Raw genomic sequence first — 25,224 nt, 5'->3', positions numbered from 1 at the left:
CATTGGGAAATTAAATGGCATAGTGCTGCCATTACAGCATTAAATTTCTTAATTGGCAAAACATGTCTCATTAGGAGTTTTTAAATAATAGCCTGGCATGTCTATACCAAAATAAATCATTTCTTATATTAGCTAGTGTGTGAGGAAGCCATATTCAATAACCATAGTATTATCTATAATAACGACGAGTCTAACTCCAGAGATGCAAAATAGGGGCTTCTTCCCTGAGAATTTTTTCAGCCAAGACCGCTGCCGCTGTTTGGCAGCAATATCCTCTGTCTGAGCAAAATATCCTGGAACAGTGAATGGGGATTTCTTACTCACGGCAGGCAATAAATGAAATGCAGCTGACCACTCTGTATCAATGCAACCAAGTGTTACACAAATGCAAAGGCTCTTCCCCCCACTAAAATGCTGGCTCAATAACTACTGGTTATGTCCCTGCATGTTAAAGTTAGATAGTTTGCAAGTTAGGAGAACTGAGAAGTTGCTGATGTGTAGAATTCTAGAAGACTGGGACCGTATGTGATCTAATCCGTTGCCATTGTTCTGAGGCAGGATAGTGTATATACATAGATTGTCACTGACTGATGTTTGTACAGCTTTTTATCAGCATCCTTCAGAAGAGGAGATCTCTTTGCCTCCTGAGGTATCTTGTCCTAACCTCATAGTTGGAAATTCTATTTAATAGCTACTCTGAAACTGGTTTGTGTAAACTGGAAGGGTAACTTTTATTGTCTTTGTTGGACATGGAGAATAACTGCTCAGTATCCTCTTTTTATAAGAACTTTGTACATATTCGAACACTATTCCAATACACCATCTTACCACCCCACCCCCTTCCCAGACCATTTGGTGTTAAGGGAAACCTTTCAGTCTTTTTCCATAGCCCATTCTTTTATACCTGTGATAATTTTTCTGTTTTGTTCTCAGTGCTCTCTCCAGTTCCTCTACCTCCTTAACACAAAACACACAAAGATGTGAGACTGGAAAGTGTTTTGCACATATCTTTAATGATACTCGATAGCAGAGACTCTGGCTACCATGAAAAAATCATCCATCTTGATACAGCCCGTCTTGTTCACAGAAAATACAGACTTCCTTAGAGCTTAGAGATTCTCACATTTTGCTGTAAAATTCTTTCCTGTTTTCTCCATCAGTATTGAAAAAAGTAGGTATGACTTTTTAATTAGAAGGGACTAGGAATAGGATCAGCATAGTTTTTAGATTGGAAGCAGCTTTTGAGAGAGAAATGGTGGGCGTTCACCCTTCCTTCTTAGTGAGTTACAAATTTTGTTTGTGTCTGGTACAAGATATTCTCAAGGTATTCTCAGTGGGCTCAGTCCTACAAAGTGCCCAGCATTCTGCTCCCATCCAATTAAACACTGAAACGTGCTTAATTGCAGTTTGAGTCCAGGGAGACCATTTACTTGAGTAAGAGGAAGCAAGTGGATAAATTACTTCTTACATCAAGGCACAGTGCTCAGCACCTCGTGGCATCAATCCAGCTGTTTGTTATTGTGTTTTCACATTACTCCCCTTCAATTTATACTCTTCTGCCAAAGCCATTAAAGAGGCCGACATTTATTTTTGACTCTGCAGTTTCAGCATAAGTTGCTTGCCGATGGAATTTGCCCTTTAGTAGAATTAGATTTCCCTTGAAGTGCATGATTATGATATCCAATATATTTCCAATGTTGGTTTCGCCTGTTTTATTCTCTATACTGTGTGTAAAAGGCAAAGGAGAGCTTTTCCATGGGTAAACAATAGGTAATGCTCTTCAATAGGAAGCTAATGACGTTACTGTCATCCAGCAGTGCTATGAATGCAAGAGAAAATGCCTTAATGTGTGATATTATCTGTCTAGACTTGCTAGTGCAGCCTCAGAGAAGGAGAAAAGTCTTCCATAGCCATGTAGGTGTTGTGGTCACCCAGCTGAAATAGGAAATACACTGATGTGCAGTGATGGGCAGCTGATACTTGTTCTTCTCACTAAATACAGTATCAGCAGAGAGCTGAATATAAAGTACGAAGTGTTCTTTCTTAAATAGCAGATTGTTCCTGAAGGAAAAAAAACCCAAACAAACAGTAAAATCTGGTTTCCTACTGATTTTTATTCCATGTGCCAGCACCTCCCAAGCCTGTGTGTTAGGCCTTTTCGTAGCACCCTGTGATCGCTCTCCTGTCCCAGCTCTCCTCACTCTCACACCCCCTCGTTTCTCAGGCTCCCTCTCTGACCTGCTGCCTGGGCAGCGCAGTGCGTGGGGTGATGGTCTGGTTAGGACATGTGTGCTTTTGGCCAGTCAGCTGCTGCTGCATAACAGATGACTTCTGGCTTTTCCCTCAGTGGGGGCATTAAAACCTGCTGCCAATTTTCGCTGGACTCGTCAGAGATCAGAGGTTCTCTGGTGTTTAACCTCCCTGCTACATGTGGTGGAGACTGAGCAGTGGCTTCTAAATATACTTGTGCATTTACAGATGCTTTTTTTCTTCAGGTAACTGGAATAATCATGAAGTAAGACTCTGTAAAAGGTGATTTTATTTGAATTAGAATAAACAGTCGTGTTTTAGCCACATGGATGGCTCTGTGAGCACTAGGTTTTCTTTAATCCTGCATGTAAAAGTTGTGAAGATGGTGGTATTGCCTTCTTATTTTACTTCTTACCTAAATTGTGAAACAGACTTTCACAGAAACCAGGTCTCACCCAGTCGTTACACATCTTTTTCTTATGTATAGAGAACATCGTGTTAACCGTGTCATCTCTCCAGGATATCACCATATCTTATATTGTCCAAGGCTAGTGGGATTTCTCTCTCCTGTTCTTGGCTGCAAAGCTCAGAGGTGTCTCTTCTCTTACTCTGAAGGTAGAATTTTTTGCCTGCCTGCTACCTACTGATATTCAGTGTGGTTATCACTCTTATCCAAAATAAGCAGCACTCGACTCTTCCTTGAAATATGGTTTTATCTAATACATGAGGGTTTTCCTATGGTTCTTTGACTGAGAGCAGGAGGTAATCTTACAATATATACCAAAACCTTCAGTGTATATTGAAACTGAAAGCAGACAAGCTCATTCAAGGTGGTTTAATGCTTCCTCTGTGGCAACAAATTCTTCTTGAGGAATTTAGTTTTCCTAACTAAGCAGGTTTATATGCTAAAGATATGGCTGGAGCTGCTTTGTTTCCTCATGTTCCCAGTGCTTGTTCTAATCTCACTCAGGTTTTGATGTTGTGAGAAAAAGTTACTAGTATGCGGTAAAGGTTTGATATACTAGGTGATATAAACCCCAGTGCCAGCCTGTCTCCTGCTGGGCATCAGTTGATGAATTAACAAGGGGTGAAACTGTCCCTGGGGGAAATATCTGTGCAATTATTTCTGGAAATAGAAATTTGTAATCCCAGACTTTCAATTTACCCTCCACCTACTGTAAATTCACACTGAAAATGGTACAGCCTGGAAGAAGAGAGCATTGATTCCTTTTCCAGAGTGGACAGAGGTAATTTTCTTAAGAAACAGTCATAGCCTTGAGAGGAGTGCATTTTATATCTAAGTGCAAGTTGCTGTCTGATTCCACCCTAATGGTGTGTGGCACAGCAAAGATGAAATGAGGCTCTGGTATGGCTGTATACTGCACCTAGCTGGCTCTTCAAAAGTTGCAGAAATGAGCTTGTATCTAGTTTGGTGAACTGCATTTCTCCATGGCAATTTCTTTCAGAATTTCCTCATTCACAGGAGAGACTCTAAATACATAATCCTTTAAAATCCTGGAAACTCTAGGTGGCACAAGGCAGGATGTTTGCGGTGTTCTTGTTAGTGAATCTGAGTGAAGCAAGGTCATTTTGTACCAGGGAAAGGACGGGAACCAAAGCACTGAACTTCTCTGTGGATGTTGTTTACTCCAAGTTTGGGTTATGAGGGATTTAATATACTCTCTGGGGCGATAATGGGATAACAGGGATAATGGGATAAGAGGAATAACACGATATTCCTCTTAATTTGTAGTTCCCTTTTAGTTTATAAATCTGATTTTCATCCATATGGGCTAAAGGACATACACAGGGAAATGTTTTAGCATTTCTTAATCAATGCCTTATGAGTGAGTGTTACAGTGCATACACTGTGACCTGCATGTAAACACATTAGCTTGTCCTGCAAGTTTATCAGTTCAACTGGATGTCCCGGCTTCCCGAACACGTTTTGGCAGGAAGGGTGTTATTTGCAGCCGCGCAAAGAGAAGGCATTTGTTTATGCCAAAAATACATTGTCACAAACCTCCGGCCTTTGAGGGAGAAAATGCTAGTGCAGATTAACACAGTGCATACTTAAATAGTCAAGGTTTGTAAGCAGCACCGAGACCCCAATGAGCAGAGCCCGCGTTGCGGTGGGGGCGCGGGCACGAGGTGGCGCTGTGGGAGCGCGGGAGCCGCCGGCGCGCGCCTGCCGCCCCTCGTGCTGCTCCCGCTTCCCTCCCCCGCGGCCGCGGGAAACCCGCGTGGGGACACGGGCCGCTCCGTCTGCCCGTCCGTGCGCGGCGCTTGGCACACGCCCGCTCCGCACCTGTGGGTATCGGGGCCTGCTCTCTGCCTCGCTGAACGTCGATTGGCGCGCTCCGTGTGTGTCACAAGAGCGGCGTGTAGAAGTTACATAACGGGGCACACCGCGAATGTCCCGAGGGGCGGTTTTGTCACAAACGGTATTTAGAAAATAGTGGTTTTGTGCGTGTCTGCTTATACACTTACTATGTCACAGTGCAGATGGCTTTGAAAGTTTCTGAATGGTCTTTATTTTGCATATGGGCTTGGCTTTTTTACTTCTGAATCACAGAAAGAGCACATGTACTTACTATGGAGGAAAATGTTGGCATGGTTTTGCAAAACCCTCTCTTGATTTAGCCTAAAGAAAAGGGGGTTGTGAGGGGAGAGCTTCTCGCTCTCTACAACTACCTGAAATGAGGTTGTAGCATGAAGGGTGTTGCTTTGTTCTCCTGAGTAGCAAGTGATAGGACAAGAGAAAATGGTCTCAAGTTGCACCAGGGAAGGTTCAGATTGGATATTAGGAAAAATTTCTTCAGGCATTGGAATAGGCTGCCCAGGGAAGTGGTGGAATCACCATCCTTGGAAGTGTTTAGAAGATGTGTAGATGAGGTTCTTAGGGACATGGTTTAGTGCCAGAGTTAGGTTATGCTTGGACTCAGTCTTGAGGGTCTCTGCCAACCACAATGATTGTATGATTCTTCAGTTCTTTGATTCTGTGATCAGCTTTTCAAGTCAGACCATGTTCTAAGAGATAAAGGCCAAACATAATCTTATTGTGTTTTCAGGTTAAAGAAAAACTCTGATGTCTGAATGCTTTCTGTATTTTTCTACTTCGTACTACTGTTAGGCAAGTCAGACTTTGAGATAGTGTGTTTCTTTGATCTTTGGATATAGCCATATGTGAAACATTTTAGTCACAAACCAATCCAGAAATTATTCAAAACGACAGCAGTTTTGTCCTTCTCTGTTTGCATGAAAACTCATGCTACAAGTTTAGATTATTCATCTCTCTTCAGTTCTGAGTAGAAAAGTTAACTTTAAAGAAAAATGCTTTATTTCATGGGGTCCACTTTTATATGTTGGTCACTTATAACACGCCTTGCCCCCTGGCCTGTAGTTTGTGATCCATCTTCTTCCAGTTTGCTTCATGTTTTTTTCAGTTACCAGCCCAGCCAGCTCTCTCTGTTCTTCAGGGGAGCACCTCCAGCCCACCCGAGTGTGGAAGTGGTGACCACTATGCAGACGGTGCCGTAACGAGTGGGACCGCAGTTATCTCTGACCTTCTCATTGCACCTGTGTTGGTGCGGGAAGGACTCTGTGGGTTCTGGAGCTGGGATGGGGCTACAGCTGCAGCCTTGGCTGCCCCAAAATTGAGGGAAGTGACTATCCCCTGCTGCTCAGTGCTTGTGAGACTTCATCGAGGTGCTGTGTCCCCTTTTGGGTCTGCCAGGACAGGAAAGACATTGACCAACCAGGGCAAGTTCAGGGGAGGCCCCAGCACACTCAGTGCTGAGGAGTGCCCAGGGAGCAGGGATGCTCAGCCTGGGCAGGGAACTGAGCAGCCGCCTGCACCCACCCGTGGGGAGGTTGCTGAGACCAGGCAGCCTGGCTCTTCACAGGTGGGAGGGCACAAGACAACATGCGTGAGCGGAAACAAGAGGCTCAGAGTCGGATATGAGGAAAATCTTTCCTCCCTGGAGCAGACTGCCAGGGCTGTACAGGCTTCGTCTTGGGAAGTGTCAAGCCCCAAGTGGACACAGCTCTGAGCAGCCTGGTCTGGCCTGTGGCTGATCCTGTCCTGGGCAGGAGACCACCCTAGAGACCTCCCGAGGTACCATCCAACCTGAATTATCCTGAGTTTCTACGATTTATGTCTTCGTTTTCCTTAGGTCTGCCCATTTGTTTTCTCCTGTGTACAAATTACTTTATTCCTTTCACCTTTTCCATTTTCCAATAACCTTATTTAACCAGCAGATTGTATTACGCAGTTGAAATTTTTCATGAACCCCACTGGCAGCTGGGAGCTGTGTTGCAGCAAAAGGGCAGTACAGGGAAGCAACAAGGGGCCAAATGATACAGCAAGATTTTCACCAGAAGAGGAGTTAGGAGTGACCATAGGGCAGCAGGGCTTTTGGAAGTAACCCCTATGGGGAGTGAGTGCAGGTTCCTGACCAGACAAGTCTCTGCTGGGTCAGGAGAACTCCTGCTGTGTATCTGGGATAGTCAAGACCATTGATCACTGCGAGGAAAGACTTGACACTGGGGAAAATGAGTAAAAACAAAGGTTCCAAAACTCTGGATAAAGAGAGATGTGGACTGAAGCTTCAATGTACCAAATTCTTCTCATATATGTATGCTTTAATAATGAATAAAATTTTATGTATTTATTTTCCTCTGGCAAAAAGCAGAGAGCAGGAAACTCATAAGCCAAGTATTTACTCTATCATGTTGTCTCAAAGGATAAAACTGAAAAATTAATTTAGAATTATTAATTTATTATTTTATCCCTTTTTTAAACAATATTTATCTGTCCTTTTGCCTGTGTATCTTAATGATATTTGTCAAGCATTTTAAGATTATAGATGAAATCCTGAAACCTTTGAAGAAACAGTAATTTTATGGTGGCTTCTGTAGAATCTTTTTCTACCCTGTAACAGTAGGAGGGATCCTGGTTTGACTTTGATCAGCTATCTGCTACAGAAATAGGCTAATAAGTATTCATATTGGAAGTTAAAATCCATAGTAAAAAGGCTTAATCGGAACAGTAATAAACAGATCTTGCTGTCTTTCTTGTAGAGGATTTTACCCCAATTCCATATAAGGCTCCACCACCTCCAAAGCCAGAAAAAACATTTCCTCCTTATAATGGATTTGGTTCTGAAGAGGATTCTCTGTGCTCCTGCATGGGTCTGCTGCTTAAGCCTCCCAAAAAAGATTTCAAGAAATTAATGGAGAAAGACAGGTATTTCAGTGAAAAATACTTCCAACAGTTTTAATTCTGTCTTTTTGTGAAGGAGGTAAATGTTAAGTACGGATGTCATTTTTTTAGCAAAATAATGACTCATCAGACTTTTAAGGGATAGGTGCATGAGGACTTTTTTAATGATACAGTACTCCAGTTTTCTCTGAACTCAGCAAAATTTCTCTTTTGAGAAGGCAAATATTCTGAGCCTCCTATCCCCCACCTCCTTCCCTTTTGCTGTCTTCAGTGGGAGTCCGATGGAGGTTCTAGTCCAGGAATTAGTCTGGGTTTTTGTATGCTTCAGCAGTCCAACACTGATTTGTTTTTCTGTTTGACTTTCTGGAATTTACTTATTTTGTCTGCTGAATTTCATGCAGTTTACTATAGCAATATTAAAGCATTAATCCTTTACTTTCTGTTATGAAATGGTTTCTCAGGCAATAGTTTTTGAAGCCTAAGTGGAAAGCAAAGTCACATACTAGAGATTCACCTGTAGAACCTCCATAAAAGAAGAAAAAGGCTTGGAATATATTGGTAGTGCATATGGCAGTACTGTAAATAATTTAAAACACAATCACTCAACAAATATCCAACCAGTAAGATCATTTGGTGGGCCTGATTTTGTGGAGATAATCCTAGTATGTATTGCTATTCAGAATTTGATTTGAAAATATGTGTACCTAAATGTATTCTTCCTTTATAAATTTTCTGGAAAGAAACTTAGAGCTTGACTTGCAACTGAATTTGAATACAAATTCATTCCAGACCTGTGGCAGAGAAGTAATTTTCCTCTGAAAATCACTCCTTTCTGTCTGGCTGACTCTATCTGGTTTCATTAATTTAAGCTGAAAATGGTTTTTGACAAAGCAGGGAATCTTATGCCATTTCCCTTCTTGATGTGGGAATAACTAAGGTGTGTTACAAAACTCAGAAGGGTGCATCTCTTAGTGATGAAAAATTTTCTCATACTCCATTTTTGATTTCTTATCTCTTCTTTTGCTTTTTAGATATGGCCTGGAAAGTAACATCCTGCGCTTTCTTGCAAAACTCGTCACAGATAGTCCTATTGACAAGGATCGGAAATTCCTTATTTGCTACTTCCTAAGCGATGACACCATTTCAGTTTTTGAACATACACAGCGAAACACAGGTAAGATGTAGTAATGTCTTATAATCAATCCCAGTTGCCCTGCTCGTTTGATTGGAGTTTATAGTAAACACTGTGGCCAGACTCATCACTAGCAGAAGCAGGGATATGGATTTTTAAATGCAATGAGAATTACATCAGCAGGTCTACTGCATTGTCTTGCATAGGTCTATGTCATAGTAATTTATAATCTTCATCACTCAGAATAACACTGTTCATAGTATGACAGTACTTCTCAATATCCTTTGGGAGCTGGAACTTTAATGCCTTAGAACTTTATTTGCATTTTAATTTGCAAATTTGGCCTTTAAACATTTGCTTTTGTTGTGAATAACATACAGAAATTAAATTATAACTGATGATAAATAGAAACAGGAAATGTTAGACATCAAGAATGAAAGAGTAAATCCTTTGTTTTGCAAGATTGTGTTATGGTGTTATCATATCTATATAGCATCCATTGTATAGAAACAGCTCATGAAAGCAAAACAGCTGTGATATTTTTTAACATAATATATAATTAATCATGTAGCATTGAGCATATAAAGCATGAAGATTGTCCCATGCTATTATCTGTATGTGTGTGTGTGTATGTGTATAATACTGAAGTGAACTTCAAGAGCCAGATGACCAGTGTTTAAGTGACAAATGCTTTGTTACTTCTCAGTTGCTTGATCGTGTTTATCCTGTTGCTGGAGATGGATCACCTGATGTTGTCATGGTTAAATTCTTTTGATGACTGTTGTCCATTGTGGGCTGCCTCCAGCTGGGGATATGAAAGGCTCTGTGATTTTCAGCATCTTTTTATTTCTGTGGAGTGTCTTGCACATGGATGGAAGGATATAGTGCTGGGAAGGATGTTTGAAGTTATTCTGAGAGACAGGGAAGCATGAACCTGTTGGAGAGATTAGGGTATTTTTGTGAAGTCCACAGAACACCTGCAGCAACAGTTTCAGAGCAGTTAACATACAGAACTGCTCGGACACCTCTCAACATGTGTGTTTGAAGGACTGACTCTTAAAAGCTGCTGTCAGCCTCTGATAAAACCACAGAGCAAAAAAGTCAGGAAATCACATTCTCTCAAAGACAAGGGAAAAAGGGTAATAGAAGGTTTCCTTCGTTACCATGTTAGGTTCTCGTGGAACATCATGACTAACTCTTTTCATACTGCTTGAATTGCCGTATATGACCTTCTTGGCACAGGGCACTATAGTATGTTATTCCAGATATACTTGACCGGCTCACTGTGCTCACTACTAAAGTATATGGTGCTCCCAGCTCTCTGTCCAGAGCAAAGACTGTTCTAGGGAGAGCTGGTCACTCCCCTTTGCTGCAGGTTCTGGTGCCAGCAGTTAACTTTCTGAGGTCCAGTCATTCAGCTTACAGTTAAAGGCTAAGTATTCTTGTGACCCTACGTTAAGCCTTTACGGAAAATTATTTCCGATGTTAATAATTGTCAGGGCTATGATGAACTTCATGTCCATAAAAAATGAAGGAGTGGTGAATATCTATAGCCTGTATTTCTAGAGAACTCTTTCTGTGCCAGTGGTGCTACTAAGGCATTTTAAGTGCCATGCACATGAGTAGGCTTTTGGGAAAGCCTGAGCCTTTTCAATGCAAAGAACTTCTAATGACATTTGTGGTCATACCCAACTATGCTATGAATGCATAAGTAGTGACCTCACCCCCAATTAAAATACAAGCAATTCTCTGAGAAATATTTTGAGAATGTGTAGAGTACCTGCCTAAGTTTCAGCAAGCATTCCCAGTTAGTCCTGCTGTACTGCAACGTCAGGATTTAACACTGTTTATGGCAACAGTTTCCTTTCAGCATTATCTTACTGGTTTCCTGCCATCCAGTGGTGTGTAATTTATGCGACTTCTTTTATTACAGATAAAGATATATACATGTATGTTTATATTTATTATACAATGCTGCTGTGAGGTTCAAGAGCAGCTTAGTCGTGCACTGGTGAGTGACATGTTTGAATAGTGTTCTTTATGTCTGGAGGCACAAAGGATGCTAAGGGCACAGCTGCACCGTTAAACTAAAGAAGTCCAGAGAACAGTTTGAATCTTGGACCCTCATAATCTGTATTGTCTGCTTGGTCACTCCTGGTTCTCCCTTGCACCATTCCAACTAGACAAGGTCCCAGAGAGCCTGAGGCTCCTCCTGGAGGATTCTTAACTCCATGAAAGCCTCCTGCAAGGCAGTAAGGACAAGGCTGCACCAGGTTTGGCTTGCTCCACCCTTATCAGTCATCTGTCAGTATCCCAGGAGGTTTTGCACACTTCAAAATCCCTTCTGCCACACTCAGCTGCAATACATACCCTCAGTTTTATGCTATAAAACACCACTCTGTTGGACTGCAGCATGGCCCTTACATGTCTTCAAACAGTTTGAAGACACAAAGAGTAGCTGCGTTTGAAGACCCCAGGTTTGTCACACAGCACACAGAGCAGAGCCAGGGCCACACACCGTGCAGTGTGGATGTAGTCTGTCGATCAGGCTCTTGCCAGCATGGGTGCCAGACCAGAGATTGCTTTCTGGCTTCTTGTTGTTTTGGAACAAGAATATATGCTGGGGGCCCGTTGAACATTAATAATAAATAAATGGGCAAGTTTGCATACAAACAGTAAGAAATGCTTTAAGATGCATATGAAAGGCAAGGAAATGGGTTTTTAACTTGCTTAGGATGTTGAAGTGGGTGGAGTAGCTGACTTTCAGAGGTGGTAGAAAGATTAAGTGGAAGGATGTGGCTGAGAACTAGCCATTAGCGAGTTTAGTGAGAACAGCTTTGAAGAGGCAGGATATGAAGTAGGGCTCGGGGGGAGGTAGAGCAGTAGTTGAGAAGAGGCCTGAGACTGTAGAATTTTCTTTGTTTCCAACTTTCTTTTGTTGCTTCTCCCCCTCTCTTCTCTCTCTCTATCTCTTCCTCATCCTGCCCCGAGGCCCCAGAGGAAGTCAGGACAATGGAGGAGTTTGCCTTTGTTGATAAGGACTGGATTAAGGACTAGTTAAGCAATCCAGACATACATAAATCCATAGATTCTGATGGGATGCACCCGTGGGTGCTGAGGGAGCTGGCTGAAGTCTTTGCTAGGCTACTCTCCATCATCTTTGCTAAGTCATGGGGAACGGGAGAGGTGGCTGAGGACTGGAGAAAAGCAAATGTCACTCCAGTATTCAAAAAGGGCAAGAAGGAGGACTCGGGTAACTATAGACCGGTCAGCCTCACCTCCGTCCCTGGAAAAGTGATGGAACAACTTATCCTTGGTGCCATCTCAAGGCCTATCTAGGATAAGAGGGTCATTAGGGGCAGTCAGCATGGCTTCACCAAGAAGTCATGCTTAACCAACCTCATAGCCCTTTATGAAGACATAACCAGGTGGATAGATGATGGCAGAGCAGTGGATGTGGTCTACCTTGACTTCAGTAAAGCATTTGACACAGTCTCCCACAGCATCCTTGCTGCTAAACTGAGGAAGTGTGGTCTGGACGATCGGGTAGTGAGGTGGACTGTGAACTGGCTGAAGGGAAGAAGCCAGAGACTCGTGTTCAGTGAAGCAGAGTCCAGTTGGAGGCCTGTATCTAGTGGAGTGCCTCAGGGGTCAGTACTGGGACCAGTATTATTCAATATATTCATCAATGACTTCGATGAGAGACTAGAGTGTACTATCATCAAGTTTGCTGATGGTACCAAGCTGGGAGGAGTGGCTGACACGCCAGAAGGCTGTGCTGCCATCCCGCGAGACCTGGACAGGCTGGAGAGTTGGGCGGGGAGAAATTTAATGAAATATAACAAGGGAAAGTGTAGAGTCTTGCATCTGGGCAGGAACAACCCCAGGTTCCACTATAAGTTGGAGACTGACCTGTTGGAGAGCAGTGTAGGGTAAAGGGACCTGGGGGTCCTGGTGGACAGCAGGATGACCATGAGCCAGCACTGTGTCCATGTGGCCAAGAAGGCCAATGGCATCCTGGGGTGGATTAGAAGGGGAGTGGTTAGCAGGTCGAGAGAGGTTCTCCTTCCCATTTACTCTGCCCTGGTGAGACCACATCTGGAATATTGTGTCCAGTTCTGGGCCCCTCAGTTCAAGAGGGGCAGGGAACTGCTGGAGAGAATCCAGTGCAGAGCCATGAAGATGATTAAGGGAGTGGAGCATCTCCCTTATGAGGAAAGGCTGAGGGAGCTGGGGCTCTTTAGCTTGGAGGAGACTGAGGGGTGACGTCATTAATGTTTACAAATATGTAAAGGGTGAGTGTCACGAGGATGAAGCCAGGCTCTTCTCAGTGACAACCAATGATAGGACAAGGGGTAATGGGTGCAAACTGGAACATAGGAGGTTCCACTTAAATAGGAGAAGAAACTTCTTTTCAGTGAGGGTGACAGAACACTGGAGCCGGCTGCTCAGGGAGTTTGTGGAGTCTCCTTCTCTGGACACATTCAAAACCTACTTGGATGCCTTCCTGTGTAACCTCATCTAGGTGTTCCTGCTCTGGCGGGGGGATTGGAGGTCCCTTCCAATCCCTAACATTCTGTTATTCTGTGATTTTAGTCATGTCTGAAGGAAAACTGAATGGGTTTCTTTGAGGTTAAGAATAAAGCTTTGTAGAGGTCAGATAGGAGTGGCTAGGAAAAAGAAGCAAGGCATGCAAAATGGGAGTCAAAAGAGCATTTGTGTGTGAGAAGAAAAAGTGTTGAAGGAGATGGAGTGTGAGAAGAGTAAGGTTGAGCGCATCTTAGAAAGGGGATGAGTTAAAACAGTAAATGGCTCCCAAAATGACGACATGACCATCCCTTTTGTGTGCAGGTTTAAAGGGCTATTTTTGCCTTTTTATTTGCATGAATTGATACAAATGGGCAAGTTAAAATGTTCCAAACCTCAGTCCTAAGATGGAAGTAATAAAGTTGCTGTTACATTTTGTAATCCAGCAACCTGAAGGTTGCAGAGAAGTACTTCACACTGTTATCATAGAATCATTTAGGTTACAAAGGACCTTTAAGATTATCGATTCCAACCATTAACCTAACACTGCGAAGTCCACCACTAAACCATGTCCCTAAGAACCTCATCTACGTCTTTTAAACCCCTCCAGGGATGGTGACTGAACCACTTCCCTGGGCAGCCTGTGCCAATGCCTGACAACCCTTTCTGTGAAGAATTTTTTCCTAACGTTAGATCTACACCTCCCCTGGTGCAACTTGAGGCCATTTCCTCTTGTCCTATCACTTGCTACTTGGGAGAAGAGACCAACACCCTCCATGCTACAACCTCCTTTCAGGTAGTTGTAGAGAGCAAGAAGGTCTCCCCTCAGCCTCCTTTTCTCCAAGCTGAGCAGCCCCAGTTCCCCCAGCTGCTCCTCATCAGACTTGTGCTCCACACCCCTCACCAGCCTCGTCACGCTCCTCTGAACTCTCTCTAATACCTCAATGTCCTTCTTATGGTGAGGGGCCCAAAACTGAACACAGGATTCAAGGTGGGGCCTCACCAGTGCGGAGTACAGTGGCACAGTCACTTCTATAATCCTGCTGGCCACACTATTCCTGATACAAGCCAGGATGCTGTTGACCTTTTTGGGTACCTGGCACACTGCTGACTCATGTTCAGCCTGCTGTCAATCAACACCACCAAGTCCTTTTCTTTGGGCATCTTCCCAGCCACTCTTCCCCGAGCCTGTAGCGCTGCCTGGGGTTATTGTGACCCAAGTGCAGAACCTGGCACTTGGCCTTGTTGAATCTCATACAATTGGCCTCAGCCCAGAGATCCATCTGGTCCAGATCCCTCTGTATGGCCTTCCTACCCTCCAGCACATCAACACTCCCACCAAGCTTCGTGTCATCTGCAAACTTACTGAGGGTGTACTCAATCCCCTCATCCAGATCATTGATAAAGAGAGTAAACTGAACTGGCCCCAATATTGAGCCCTGGGGAACACCACTCATGACCAGCTGCCAACTGGATTTGACTCCATTCACCACAACTCTTCATGCCTATCCATCCATCCAGTTTATTAAACAGAGAAGCATACAACAGTTCAGGCCATGAGCAGCCTATTTCTCCAGGAGAATGCTTTGGGAAACAGTATCAAAGGCTTTACTGAAGTCTAGGTAGACAACATCCACAGCCTTTCTCTCACCCGCTAAGTGGGTCACCTTGTTGTAGAAGGAGATCAGGTTAGTCAAAAAGGAAAATTAGTAACACTATTAAACACTATAAATGCACAGAGCTGGACATCTCGAAGCCCTTGTTGAGACGGGGGTCAAAGAATGAGAACTTTGGCTCCCCATGTAGGAGATCACAACTCCCTTTTTACTCAGTGTAAGACCAAGCCAACAGCTGTACAAACACCTGCAAAGTCTGATCTGATCTTAATGGAAGAGGGTCTTTGGTTGTGTTGTTTATTTTGTGCTTTGAGCCTGGCTCTTGTAGATTTCCATCAAAATATCTCATCAGGTTTCAGTATAAAATCTCTGAACTAATGAGACATTTTTTGTTGTTTTTCTTTATGCCACGTGAAATGTGCTAGCTTGTAACATTTAAAAACAATTATGGGACAAAAGTATTAAGGTAAATTTCCAATCTAAGTGCCCAATTGCAGGGAAATGCAGAGAGAGGAGTGAAATTCCAATCTTACAGTGACCCATTCTGTTTAAATATTACAAATAGTTGCCAGGATTATATAACCTAAAATTTCATATTTGTTTTAATAGCTAAGTGAAAAAGAATGTGTTAAGATTAAAGTTAGTGATTTGAATATTTTTTTTATTCAAGCTAGACCTGTCCATTACCATAGTGTGGTTTTTGTGTTTTGCTTTTATGGTGCTAGTAAAGCAATTAAGACAGACATCTGATCCAAATTCTGGTTTAATAAGTAGTTTGGGTTTCACATTCATTTATAATTTTGACTATAAAGAACATTTACTACACTGTTCTTCAACCTTTTATTTGACTTGCTTCTCTACCTAATGTATAAGACATAATTAAATGTTACTAAAGTATACTTTTTGACTTTTGGCTTGGAAGCTCAAATATAAACAGGAAACGAACCCCAGGCACTCCAGAACTGTTGTAGGGCACATATCCTGATGAAACCGAACACGTGACAGAATGTTTTCTAGAAAGCTTGGTATATGGAAGGCAAACTTCTGGTGCACCAGAAGATACTACTGTAAAGCAAAATGTTCCTTTTAATATCTCACATACCCTTGAGCACTGCACGCACTTTCCAGTGGCATGAATAAAATCATTATAATGTGAAAAGAAATAATGTGACATACCCAGCTCACAAAGGAAATAACAGATTGCAATTAAATTGCATTGGCAGAACAGTATTTGGAAGACAGTGTCAGTCACTTCTGTGGTGTGTGTGTGTTTTGTTTTGTTTTTTTTTTTTAAACATTCAAAAGCCCTTAAAAACAAATTAGATTTATAGTGCACTAGAATTCATGATCTTTGTAGAACTGTGCTATTGTAAGTTGTGATTTTTTTCTTTTCTTTTTTTTTGCTTTAACAGTTCAAGGATAATTGCCTGCATCTTACATTTTGCATCTTAATGTTTCTTAAGGGTTAGTCTCAAGGCTGGCGACAGGGTTGTGGGAACTATTTGAAGAGGTACATTTCTGTCCCATTTTAAAGAAAAGAAAAAAAGGGAAGGTGTTTGGCAGGCATTCAAATGAGACATGTCACACAATATGCACAATGTAACTGTTGCTGTGGACACTGCCAGAGACAGTTCTCTGTTAGCAATGAGGGGGAAGGGAAGACTCTATTATGAAACAAGAAACTCAAGGATGAAAACTGATGTTTAAATACAAACCAGCTGGTTCGGGCTGCTTTTTGGGTTTTCTTTCATCAGGTTTTTGGTTTTTTTTCCCCCCAAGTAAAGCCACAATTAATTATTTACAATTCTTTTCCCATAGGGATACTTGGTGGGAAGTTCTTGGAAAGAGGTCGCATTAAGAAGCCTGGGCAGGAGCTCCTTAAGAGTGAGCCATCTGAATACTTCAAGGCTCAGGATCTGTTTGTTGGAGCTGAAGTTTGTTTCCATGGTCACAACTTTCTTTTGGTGGGTGCTGATGAGTACACATTCAACTATATGGAGAAGCATGCAAATGAGGTGAAGCAGCTCTTGTTATTTTTTATTACCTTTAAGTACTGTATCGTATGTATTTATTTTTCAGAATTATTTATGCCTAGTTTCTTCACCTAAAGTTCACAGCTCAGTGCTCTCTGTGTAGCAATGGATTTAGGAGATGCTACGTAGGGAGCACATGCAAGCCTGGTTCACTCTTTACTGTCCATTCCCCTTCTACTTTCTCAGCATCCACTCTTATTGTATTAGGGGTTGTGAGAAGGTGTAGCCCTGCCTATTCATTCTTGAGGCTGTTTGTGGACCTTTTGTCCCTGAATTGATGCAAGCCTTGTTGAACCTACAGATACTGTCTGCTTCCACAGCTTTCTGTGGCAGCAAGATGAAAAGTTTACTGCCTGTTTTGCAAAAAAATATATGATAAAAGAAGGAAATATATTTTATCTGTTTTAAACCCACCTCCCACTAGTTTCAGTGCCACTTCTTATGTTCTGGGGCTTGGTGAAGATCCTCATTTACCTTATACACTACTTTCATAATTTTGTAAATCCCACGCGTTTTTCCCCTCAGCCCAATCCTATCCAGATAAGAGTCTCGCTCTTTTTAGTTTGTTCTTGCAAGGCCACTGTGAGATGTCGAGGCTGGAGCAGTGCACAGTACTCAAAATGGGGGCACGTCCAATTTAGAGTCTTACCGATGAGGCTGCTTTATTCCCTGATTTCATTTTTGGGGGTTCATACATATTTGTCTGCTGAAACGTTTCTCTTGTAATATTAGAAATTCATATCATAGTCAGTAATTCAAGCTTACAATTTGTACTGAGTTTCACTGTCTTTTGGTATTGTCTTCAGAGGGGAGAGCAACAATAAATAGAGAGCTGGGGTGCATCTTCTAATGTGTACTTAATGCTACCAGTCATTACACAAATGGCTGATAAAGAAGCCCTCATTCGCCAAAGCCAGACATTTATCCAATAGGAGGTAATTCGCTGTTCCATAGCAATTGTCACAGAGGTCAAAAAAGGAACAATACAGGGATGGAGAACCATAGGAAAGTTGCAGAGTGTTTTGTGGGATTTTATGTTGGTTTGGTAAGAAATGTCATTTTTTTTGGTTGTTGTTTATGGTCAAGTTTGTGCTGCAATATTTTAATAGATGGACACTGATATACTTGGAAATTCCTGTTATATGCAACTCTGACCCAGTCATTCTGAGACTGATCTTAAGAAAGCATCAGCCCACAAGCCAAGGCATTTCTACGTCCCAATCCTGCTTCTGGATTGTTGCTTTGTCACAGTGTGATGATCTTGAACATCAGCCTTTGGACTTGGCTGTACTCTGGGGACTTTGGGGTCATGCATATGCTTCATAGCTCATGGTGAGGTGGCAGCATGAACTGTGCCTTTGGCAGACCTTTCCCAGACCTATCCTTTTGCTAAGGCTTGTTAAGAGTACCCCCAGAGAAAATACCCAGAAGATACTACAAGATACTGTTGTCTGCCCTTTTGTCCAGATCTTTTGTGGCTGGACAAGGGAGGAGGTTCTTAATGCAGGTTTTAGTTGTTTTCTGTCTGCTGGCTCACCAAAGTGAGTGAACCTGCAGGACTCCCAAGACGCCAGGAGGCCTGGCACAGCCTTGAGGACTGCGAGTCTTGATGCCATTGTGCTGCTGAGGCAGAGGTAGAAGCAACCTGATGCTGCCTCTGCCTTTGGGCCACACGTGCTGTTCTCACTCAAATGGAAATAGCAGAGCGGTGTGATTTCTTTGTAAATTAACGTGGAGTTAGCACCACCTGCCTTCCCTGGAATAGTGAGAAAGGTCTGCAAAATTCGTGTTGATGTGAAATGCTATGACTGCTAAATGCTTTAAGCAGTAAAATACAAAGCTGTATGCATTATGTTTTCTTACTGCTGGGCTGTTTCTCCTCTGAGCAGAGTCAAAACCAAAGCTGTTCTCCAAAATGCAGGGTGCATCATTAGATTGTAAGTGTTCTTTGGAACTGCTTTTTTTGCATTGATTATCTTGGATCAAAGAGATGAGATTTTGGTTTTCCAGACTGAATGGTTGTATATTATCAAAATAAAATCTACAAAATGGGAAGAAGCAACACTAAAAATACTTCTTTAAAGTGAATTTTGAAATGTTCTTTGCACAGCTATGACTTTAAAACAGCTAGTAGAAAAAAAGGTTTATTCTCCTAGTGATAGATGCTTTATTCACATCGTTTGAATAGAGCTCCAGAAGTAAGGACAAACGCTGTTTGCCTCAGGGCATCAGGGGTTTTCATACTCAAATCACAAGAACTTCAGCAATTGTTAGAGAAGAGCAGAAGATGGTTTGAAGAAGGGGAAACAAATTTAAGATTACTATTTGTCAGTTTTTTCTAAAATTAGAAAATAAAATTTCCTTCCGAATAAACAAAGGTTTTCTTTCAGTAGAATGCATCAGTATTTTTTTCTGAAAACTGGTGAAAGAAATCCAGATGGAAAATGCATTTTGACCACATTTCTATAGGCATATGTTTATTTAGTTGAAATTTTAATTGGTAATCATTGTGCAGGTGGGAATTGATTTTGCCATCATTGAAACATTTGTTTGACACCACATGAGATATTTGGAAAGTTTTATGTTTCTGCTTCAAAATAGTATTTATTGTATTGTTTTTAATTATGGGGGGAGAAATATTGAGTATTGTAATTTTTGATTGCTACCTGTGCTGAAAGTAACTTTAAGGATCTAATTCTCAAAACTTTTCAACACTTTTAGTTTCTTATCTGATTTGAGGAAAAAAGATGCATTTAGAATGTGTAAATTTGCTTGCAAAGCAGAGCATGTGTGTTGTGCACAGTCCTGCTGGTATTATCCAGGTTTGAGGAGGACTCTTTCAAAGAAGGCATCACTGTGCCTCCTTGCAAATGAATTAATCGTCTCTTAAACAGTCTCAATTGTTCAAATTTTGTACTCTTCTGCAGTACAAACATGGAGGTTGGTTTTACTTCCATTAAATTCCACATAATAACCCCTAACTTAAGCAAGACAATCAAACAAAACTAGATTTGTGACTACTAGCATGTCAGCAATTGCATGAGAATGGGGGAAAGCGGGTAAAGAGTTACTGCCATGCTGCCTGGATACTCAATGTCTATGTAGGCGTTTGCAATATGTAGTTTAGAAAAAAGATGTAAAAATAACTGCTTTGATAATGTAGAGAAGGCAGATTTTTTAATAGACAGAACACTTTGTCCATCTTTAAATACTCTGCTGATTGATTCCTTCTGTCCCATCAGTTTGCAATTTCTGCTTCTTGCTTTTTCAACAAAGCTGTGTGCTTACAGCTCAAACAATAACAGCCTAGGGAGGAGACTGAGAAAGCTGCTGTCTCTGAAACTTTTTGATTACTGGTGCAGCTGCTCCACACTTGCATGGCATTGCATGCCACAGTTGTAACCTGGGGCAGTTTTGATGCATGCAGCAACTGTTTTCTCTAAATCTGAGCATGTTACCTGCAACCTCTGAGGTATTTCGTAAACTTGGATCACTCTATACTGCTCTGGCAGTGTCTTAGGGACTTTAAATACCCTTTTCTAGATCTCTTTGAATGGATACAATGCTGTAGACAGACTTCAGCATAACTGAGAGTGAGGCCTAATCTTTGCCGTGATTAGGTCCTTAATATCAGTCACAACAAATTTCAAATAATTGCTAGTTAAAACAATGTTGCTTACTGGAAGAAATGGTAAAAAACTATTTTTGGACAGTTTATTACATTTTGTAGGTTAGGTAGAGCGTGGCAGATGAGTGGGTGTATTCATGCTTGGACTCAATCCCTATTTAATGACTAAATACATAGATGTTTTATCTTAAAAATGAGTGGAGCAAATAAATCTTTGGTAGAGCTCAAACACAACAATATGAATGTGGGGTGGAAGCTTAAGTGCTCTAGTTATGTTTATCTAAATTTAAGTTTATTTTAATGGCCTATAGTTGCAGAAATAAGCATTCTTCTTACATGATAGGAACAATTGGTTCCTAACAAATTTTCAGTCTGCTAATTCTGAGTATGTAAAACAGCATACTCAGGCTAATATGAATATCTGTTCAACAGTTCATTAAAGCCAATGATGAAAAGTTTTAACATGGTGAATGTTATTAATTGAGAATTAAGCAAGATGCACCAACATAAAGTGAGGACCAAGTTGTTAGAACTGTACTTGAAATGTTTCTGCCTTTGCTTTAACAATTCAGTCTTTGAAGTAAGAATGGATGCCTTTTCAAGTAGCTGGAATAATCTTTCTGAGAGTGCATGATGTGGTGATTTTTGTTTCATATTTTTTTATTCTCAGTAGGAAGCATTTTTTTTTCAGTAGTAAGCTTCCCTCCAAGCTTAACACAGTGCTGATTTATGCATTTGAAGGGAGACAATGAAGAAACTAGTAGTACTTAGCTGCTTAGCAATTCAACATTGTCCTGCAGCTTGACAACTCTTGCTGGTGCATGCATAGTTGGTTGCAAAGTGCCTGTCTCTTTAACCGATGTCTTGCTTTCCTTTGTTAAGTTCCCCATGGCTGATGTTGGTGTCATCCTCAAGAAACTGAAAGACATAGCTGAACCTCGTTCTCGAGAAATCAGACAGGTGTTTGCAGCTGCTGACCCTGAGCATACCAAGTTGATTGAATATGACCCTTTCAGGTAAGACAGTGGATTTTGTTTTTTGAGATTTAATGAAGGCACGTTCCCCCAAAATGTATAGAGCATGACTGTTTCCTGATGCTTTATGCACGTGTAAGCTGACAAATGGCATACATTTGTTTTGCATTTACTTGGAGACTGTGTGAGAAAGAAAGTGAATCCATGCTCCAGGGAAAAAGAGAAATGTGGTAGTTTAAGCTGAAAAGCACAACTATCTGCTTTTTATGGAGCTGGCACATGGTGTTGTGAAGAAAGTCATGTCAGCACTAATATATACACTGAAAAATAAAGAAAAGTCCATCCTGAGAGTCAAACAAATTAATTAGTAGTTTTGAAATTCAAGAAAGAATGATTGAGTTGCCTCCTGAAAATGATGTTATTTGGGTTTTGAATCATTGATAGTCTTCACAGAACCAGAGTGTATTGAAATTATAAGATAGAGTGGTCAGCATCTTTAAAAAAGACTGGAAAGCAGTAGTGAGAGCAATAATTAATGCTTGGGTAGTAATTTCAGCATAGATAAGGGCAGCAGAAGTCTGAATTCTGGCAGTGATCCAGATATGGCAATGAGCAAATCTGTAGATATTTGAAAGAGGAAATCGCGCTGAAATGGAAGCTGATTTCAGGACATGGCCAGAAGTTACGCCACGGAAGGTTCAGATTGGATATTGGGTTAAATTTCCACATGGAAAGTGTTGTCAGGCACGGGAACAGGCTGCCCAAGGATGTGGTGGAGTCACCGTCCCTGGAGGTATTTAAAAGACATGTAGATGAGGCTCTTAGGGACACAGTTTAGTGCTAATGTTAGGTTAACTGTTGGACTCGGTGATCTTGAGGGTTTCTCCCAACCAAAATGGTTTTATGATTCTATGATTCTATAGATACTTGAAAGAGGAAATCATGTTGAAATGGAAGCTGATTTCAGTTTATCTCATCTCACAGCCAGAATACTTGAGCATATGAACTGTGTTGGGTACTAGTAGAGTTAATGATGTAGAACAGGGGAGAAGATTTTACCTAGAAGCTTTTTGTTTTCACAGTGGTAACACATATTTAGGCACTGTCATAATAACTAAAGCATATAGATAGATGTATATTGTGTAGAATGGCATCCCTACAGGAATGCTCACCAAGGCAGAAATTGTTTCTGAAGCACATCAGAACATATGTAGAAGGTTCTTCCAGCAATTCAGAGTGAAAGCAGTGAGAAATTAAAACAACCTGGTATTCAGAAATGAGAAAGTAAAATGTAGGATTTAAACTAAAAGAGGCCATAGTTTTGGTCAAAATATTTCGAGACTCAGATATTTTACTCAACAGAAGCAAGATTTTGGATTGTTAATTGCAGTAAGAGGAGAGGGAAAATGTTGTTACCAGAGTAAGAAGGGGAGCAAATTGGGAGTTAATGTATATCTGGGGAAAATTTATAGCATTTGGAAAAGAGTTTTAATTTATATGCACAATAACTGTTTAAAATAAAATTATTATGGTTTTAATTCAAATTATGAAATAATATTCTACAAAACTTTATCTTCTTACACACACTAAGAGCAAGTCAAAGTTTTGCAAGATTTGCATGACAAAATTGTTGGAGCACAGTTGTAGAATGCAGGGAAGAATTTTTATTTCATCAAGGAGAGGCTCAGTTGAGTGTAAATTTAATCACAGTCATATTCTGTTCAGCTGTGTACAGCCCGGCTATTTAATTTAGGGTAGTGCTGTTCTGTGCCATGGGTCTAGTTATATAGCAATGAGGCACTTGGTTTCAGCAACAAAAATGCAGTAGCCCTCACCATGAGCATGAGAGAAAGCAGCAGAATCTGTGCAGTAAATGGTTTCTTGGCCTCTGTGGTTGCCTGGGCCAGTCTGAGCACCTACCAGTCATCCATGTCCCTCCTGCTGTGTGACTGGGGGGGTCTGACAGGAAGCATTCACGTTGCCAGAGGAAGAATTTGCCTCTAAGAAACATTTAACTTTTGTGTTTTATAGTGATAGTAGATTTTGTTTCTGTTCACTTAGATGATATCCAATAATCCAAAGGCTCTCTTTTCTTCTTATTATTTTTTTTAAATCTGTGTATAATATTTCAGAACAAAACCCCCCACTTTTAATGCTGAAGGCAAGAGCACTTCTTTGCATCTATGAAAAGTCAAAGTTATTTTTCTATGAATAGAATATGTATTTTTCTTTCAGTTTTGTATTTTCTTAGGTACATCACTACTTATTTTTAATCCGTTGTGGCATTTTGTGATTATAACTGACTACAAATCATTATTTTTAGTACAGCCAATTATCTGTGTGACAGCTTCAACCAGCATGATAATCCTCTTTTCTTATCTTAAATACAGCTAAAGCTTTACTGTGCTATGAATTTGGCTGTTCAGATTTCTTTGATTCTACCTATGTAATTTTATATGAGCCGCGTTTAAAAATACACTTAAAAGTATGATGTAGCGAAGCAGAATTGTTATTATGCAATTGACTTCAGCTACTTTCAGAACGCGAATCTGTGGCACGTGATCCAAGAAATAAATACGTGGTGTACACTGAAGCTATTCCCTAAGCTCTTGTTAAAACTCTTGAAAGCTCTTTTAAAAAGGGAAGAAAAGAAACCCCTAAAACTTAGATGCCTGCGCATCACATGTTCCTATCCAGTCTGGTTTTCTCCTAAGCTACTGGCAAGACTGTTTGCTGTTAGAGACAAAGAACCATGTGAGTTTAACAAAGATGTCTGTCTTCAATTCAGCTTGAGAAACAGTGCTCTTAAGCAGTTAATTATTATTTATTCTCTGCCTACCAAATTCAGATTGCAATCTGTCTTATTCTTCTAGAACAAAAAAAAAAAAAAAGGAAAAAATAAAGAAGTAAACCAAAATATAACTAAGCTGTGAGAACAATTGTTGCAGCTTGTTTTTGTCAGGAGGAACTTAGATGTAATTCTGTTTGTGAATCTTGGGTCTTGTTTATTACTCCCTAGCAATCACTAGAATATTCCTTAATTCCCAAATGAGAGAATAATTTTATCTGGCAGTTTTGTTGCCTTGATTGTCACTGACTGGCTTGAGAAAATAAAAGACCTTTAAAATCCTGACACTGGGAAAATTGGTGCCATGTGTGGAAATCCAGCTTGTGGAAATACTCAGATGGGTGATGTTACCTACGTGCCTTCAGTTTCGCCAGCCCAAGCGTTTAGAGTGCTAGGTTTCTTAGGCAGTATTGGCCTCTTCTTTGGGTTTGCAGTAGCATTACTGTAGGCTTCAGGAAAGGGGCTCCAGTTTTGACTGGATCTCTAAATGCTGCTACAATATAAATAATAATATTCAGTAAGCGGAATAGTAGTAATGACAAGAGAATTATAATATTGGTAGGTGGACCAAGTTTTGGTCATTGAATTTGCATAATCTCACATAAGGTTTGCTACTGTCAACAACTTGTCTTTTCTTTATATTTATCTCCTGCTGTTGCAAATACAGGATCTTTCTGATTTATTTAAGATGAAAAACCCAGCAGTTGAATCAAGGTAGACACCATCCAGTATTTAGCATCCTTTTTTTGAATAGCTGTGTAAGCACAATCATGTTCTCTGAAGAGATATCTTCGTTTGAACAGGACTGCACAAGCCTCTGAGAGGAAGCAAGTGAAAAATTGTTGACAAAATTTTGCTGTTTGGAAGGGTACTAAGTTTCTCTGCTTTCAGTTCACATGTGGATGTTAAGATACTGATTATCAGATGCATTCAAGGATTTAACTATTCTGCAGCCAGAAGTTTGAGTCTTGTGTCAGAACTAATAATTTGTT

The 25,224-nt window shown here is 40.9% G+C and overlaps 1 protein-coding gene across 1 annotated transcript in view; it reads left to right on the top strand.

Moving 5' to 3' along the window:
- EFHC2 (EF-hand domain containing 2) overlaps positions 1–25,224 on the top strand; it is a gene marked incomplete at both ends in the record, with an annotated part of 66,783 nt that overhangs the window by 29,715 nt on the left and 11,844 nt on the right. The window contains 4 exons of the mRNA XM_080360912.1: positions 7,333–7,498; positions 8,506–8,648; positions 16,568–16,764; positions 21,293–21,426. Coding sequence (XP_080217038.1) covers positions 7,333–7,498; positions 8,506–8,648; positions 16,568–16,764; positions 21,293–21,426 — 640 coding nt within the window. The remainder of the gene's footprint in view (positions 1–7,332; positions 7,499–8,505; positions 8,649–16,567; positions 16,765–21,292; positions 21,427–25,224) is intronic.

Source organism: Nesoenas mayeri (assembly GCF_963082525.1).
Source record: "Nesoenas mayeri genome assembly, chromosome: 1".
Classification (NCBI taxonomy): domain Eukaryota; kingdom Metazoa; phylum Chordata; class Aves; order Columbiformes; family Columbidae; genus Nesoenas; species Nesoenas mayeri.
The sequence above is the reverse complement of the archived record's forward strand: the minus strand, read 5'-3'. Positions and strand labels throughout refer to the sequence as shown.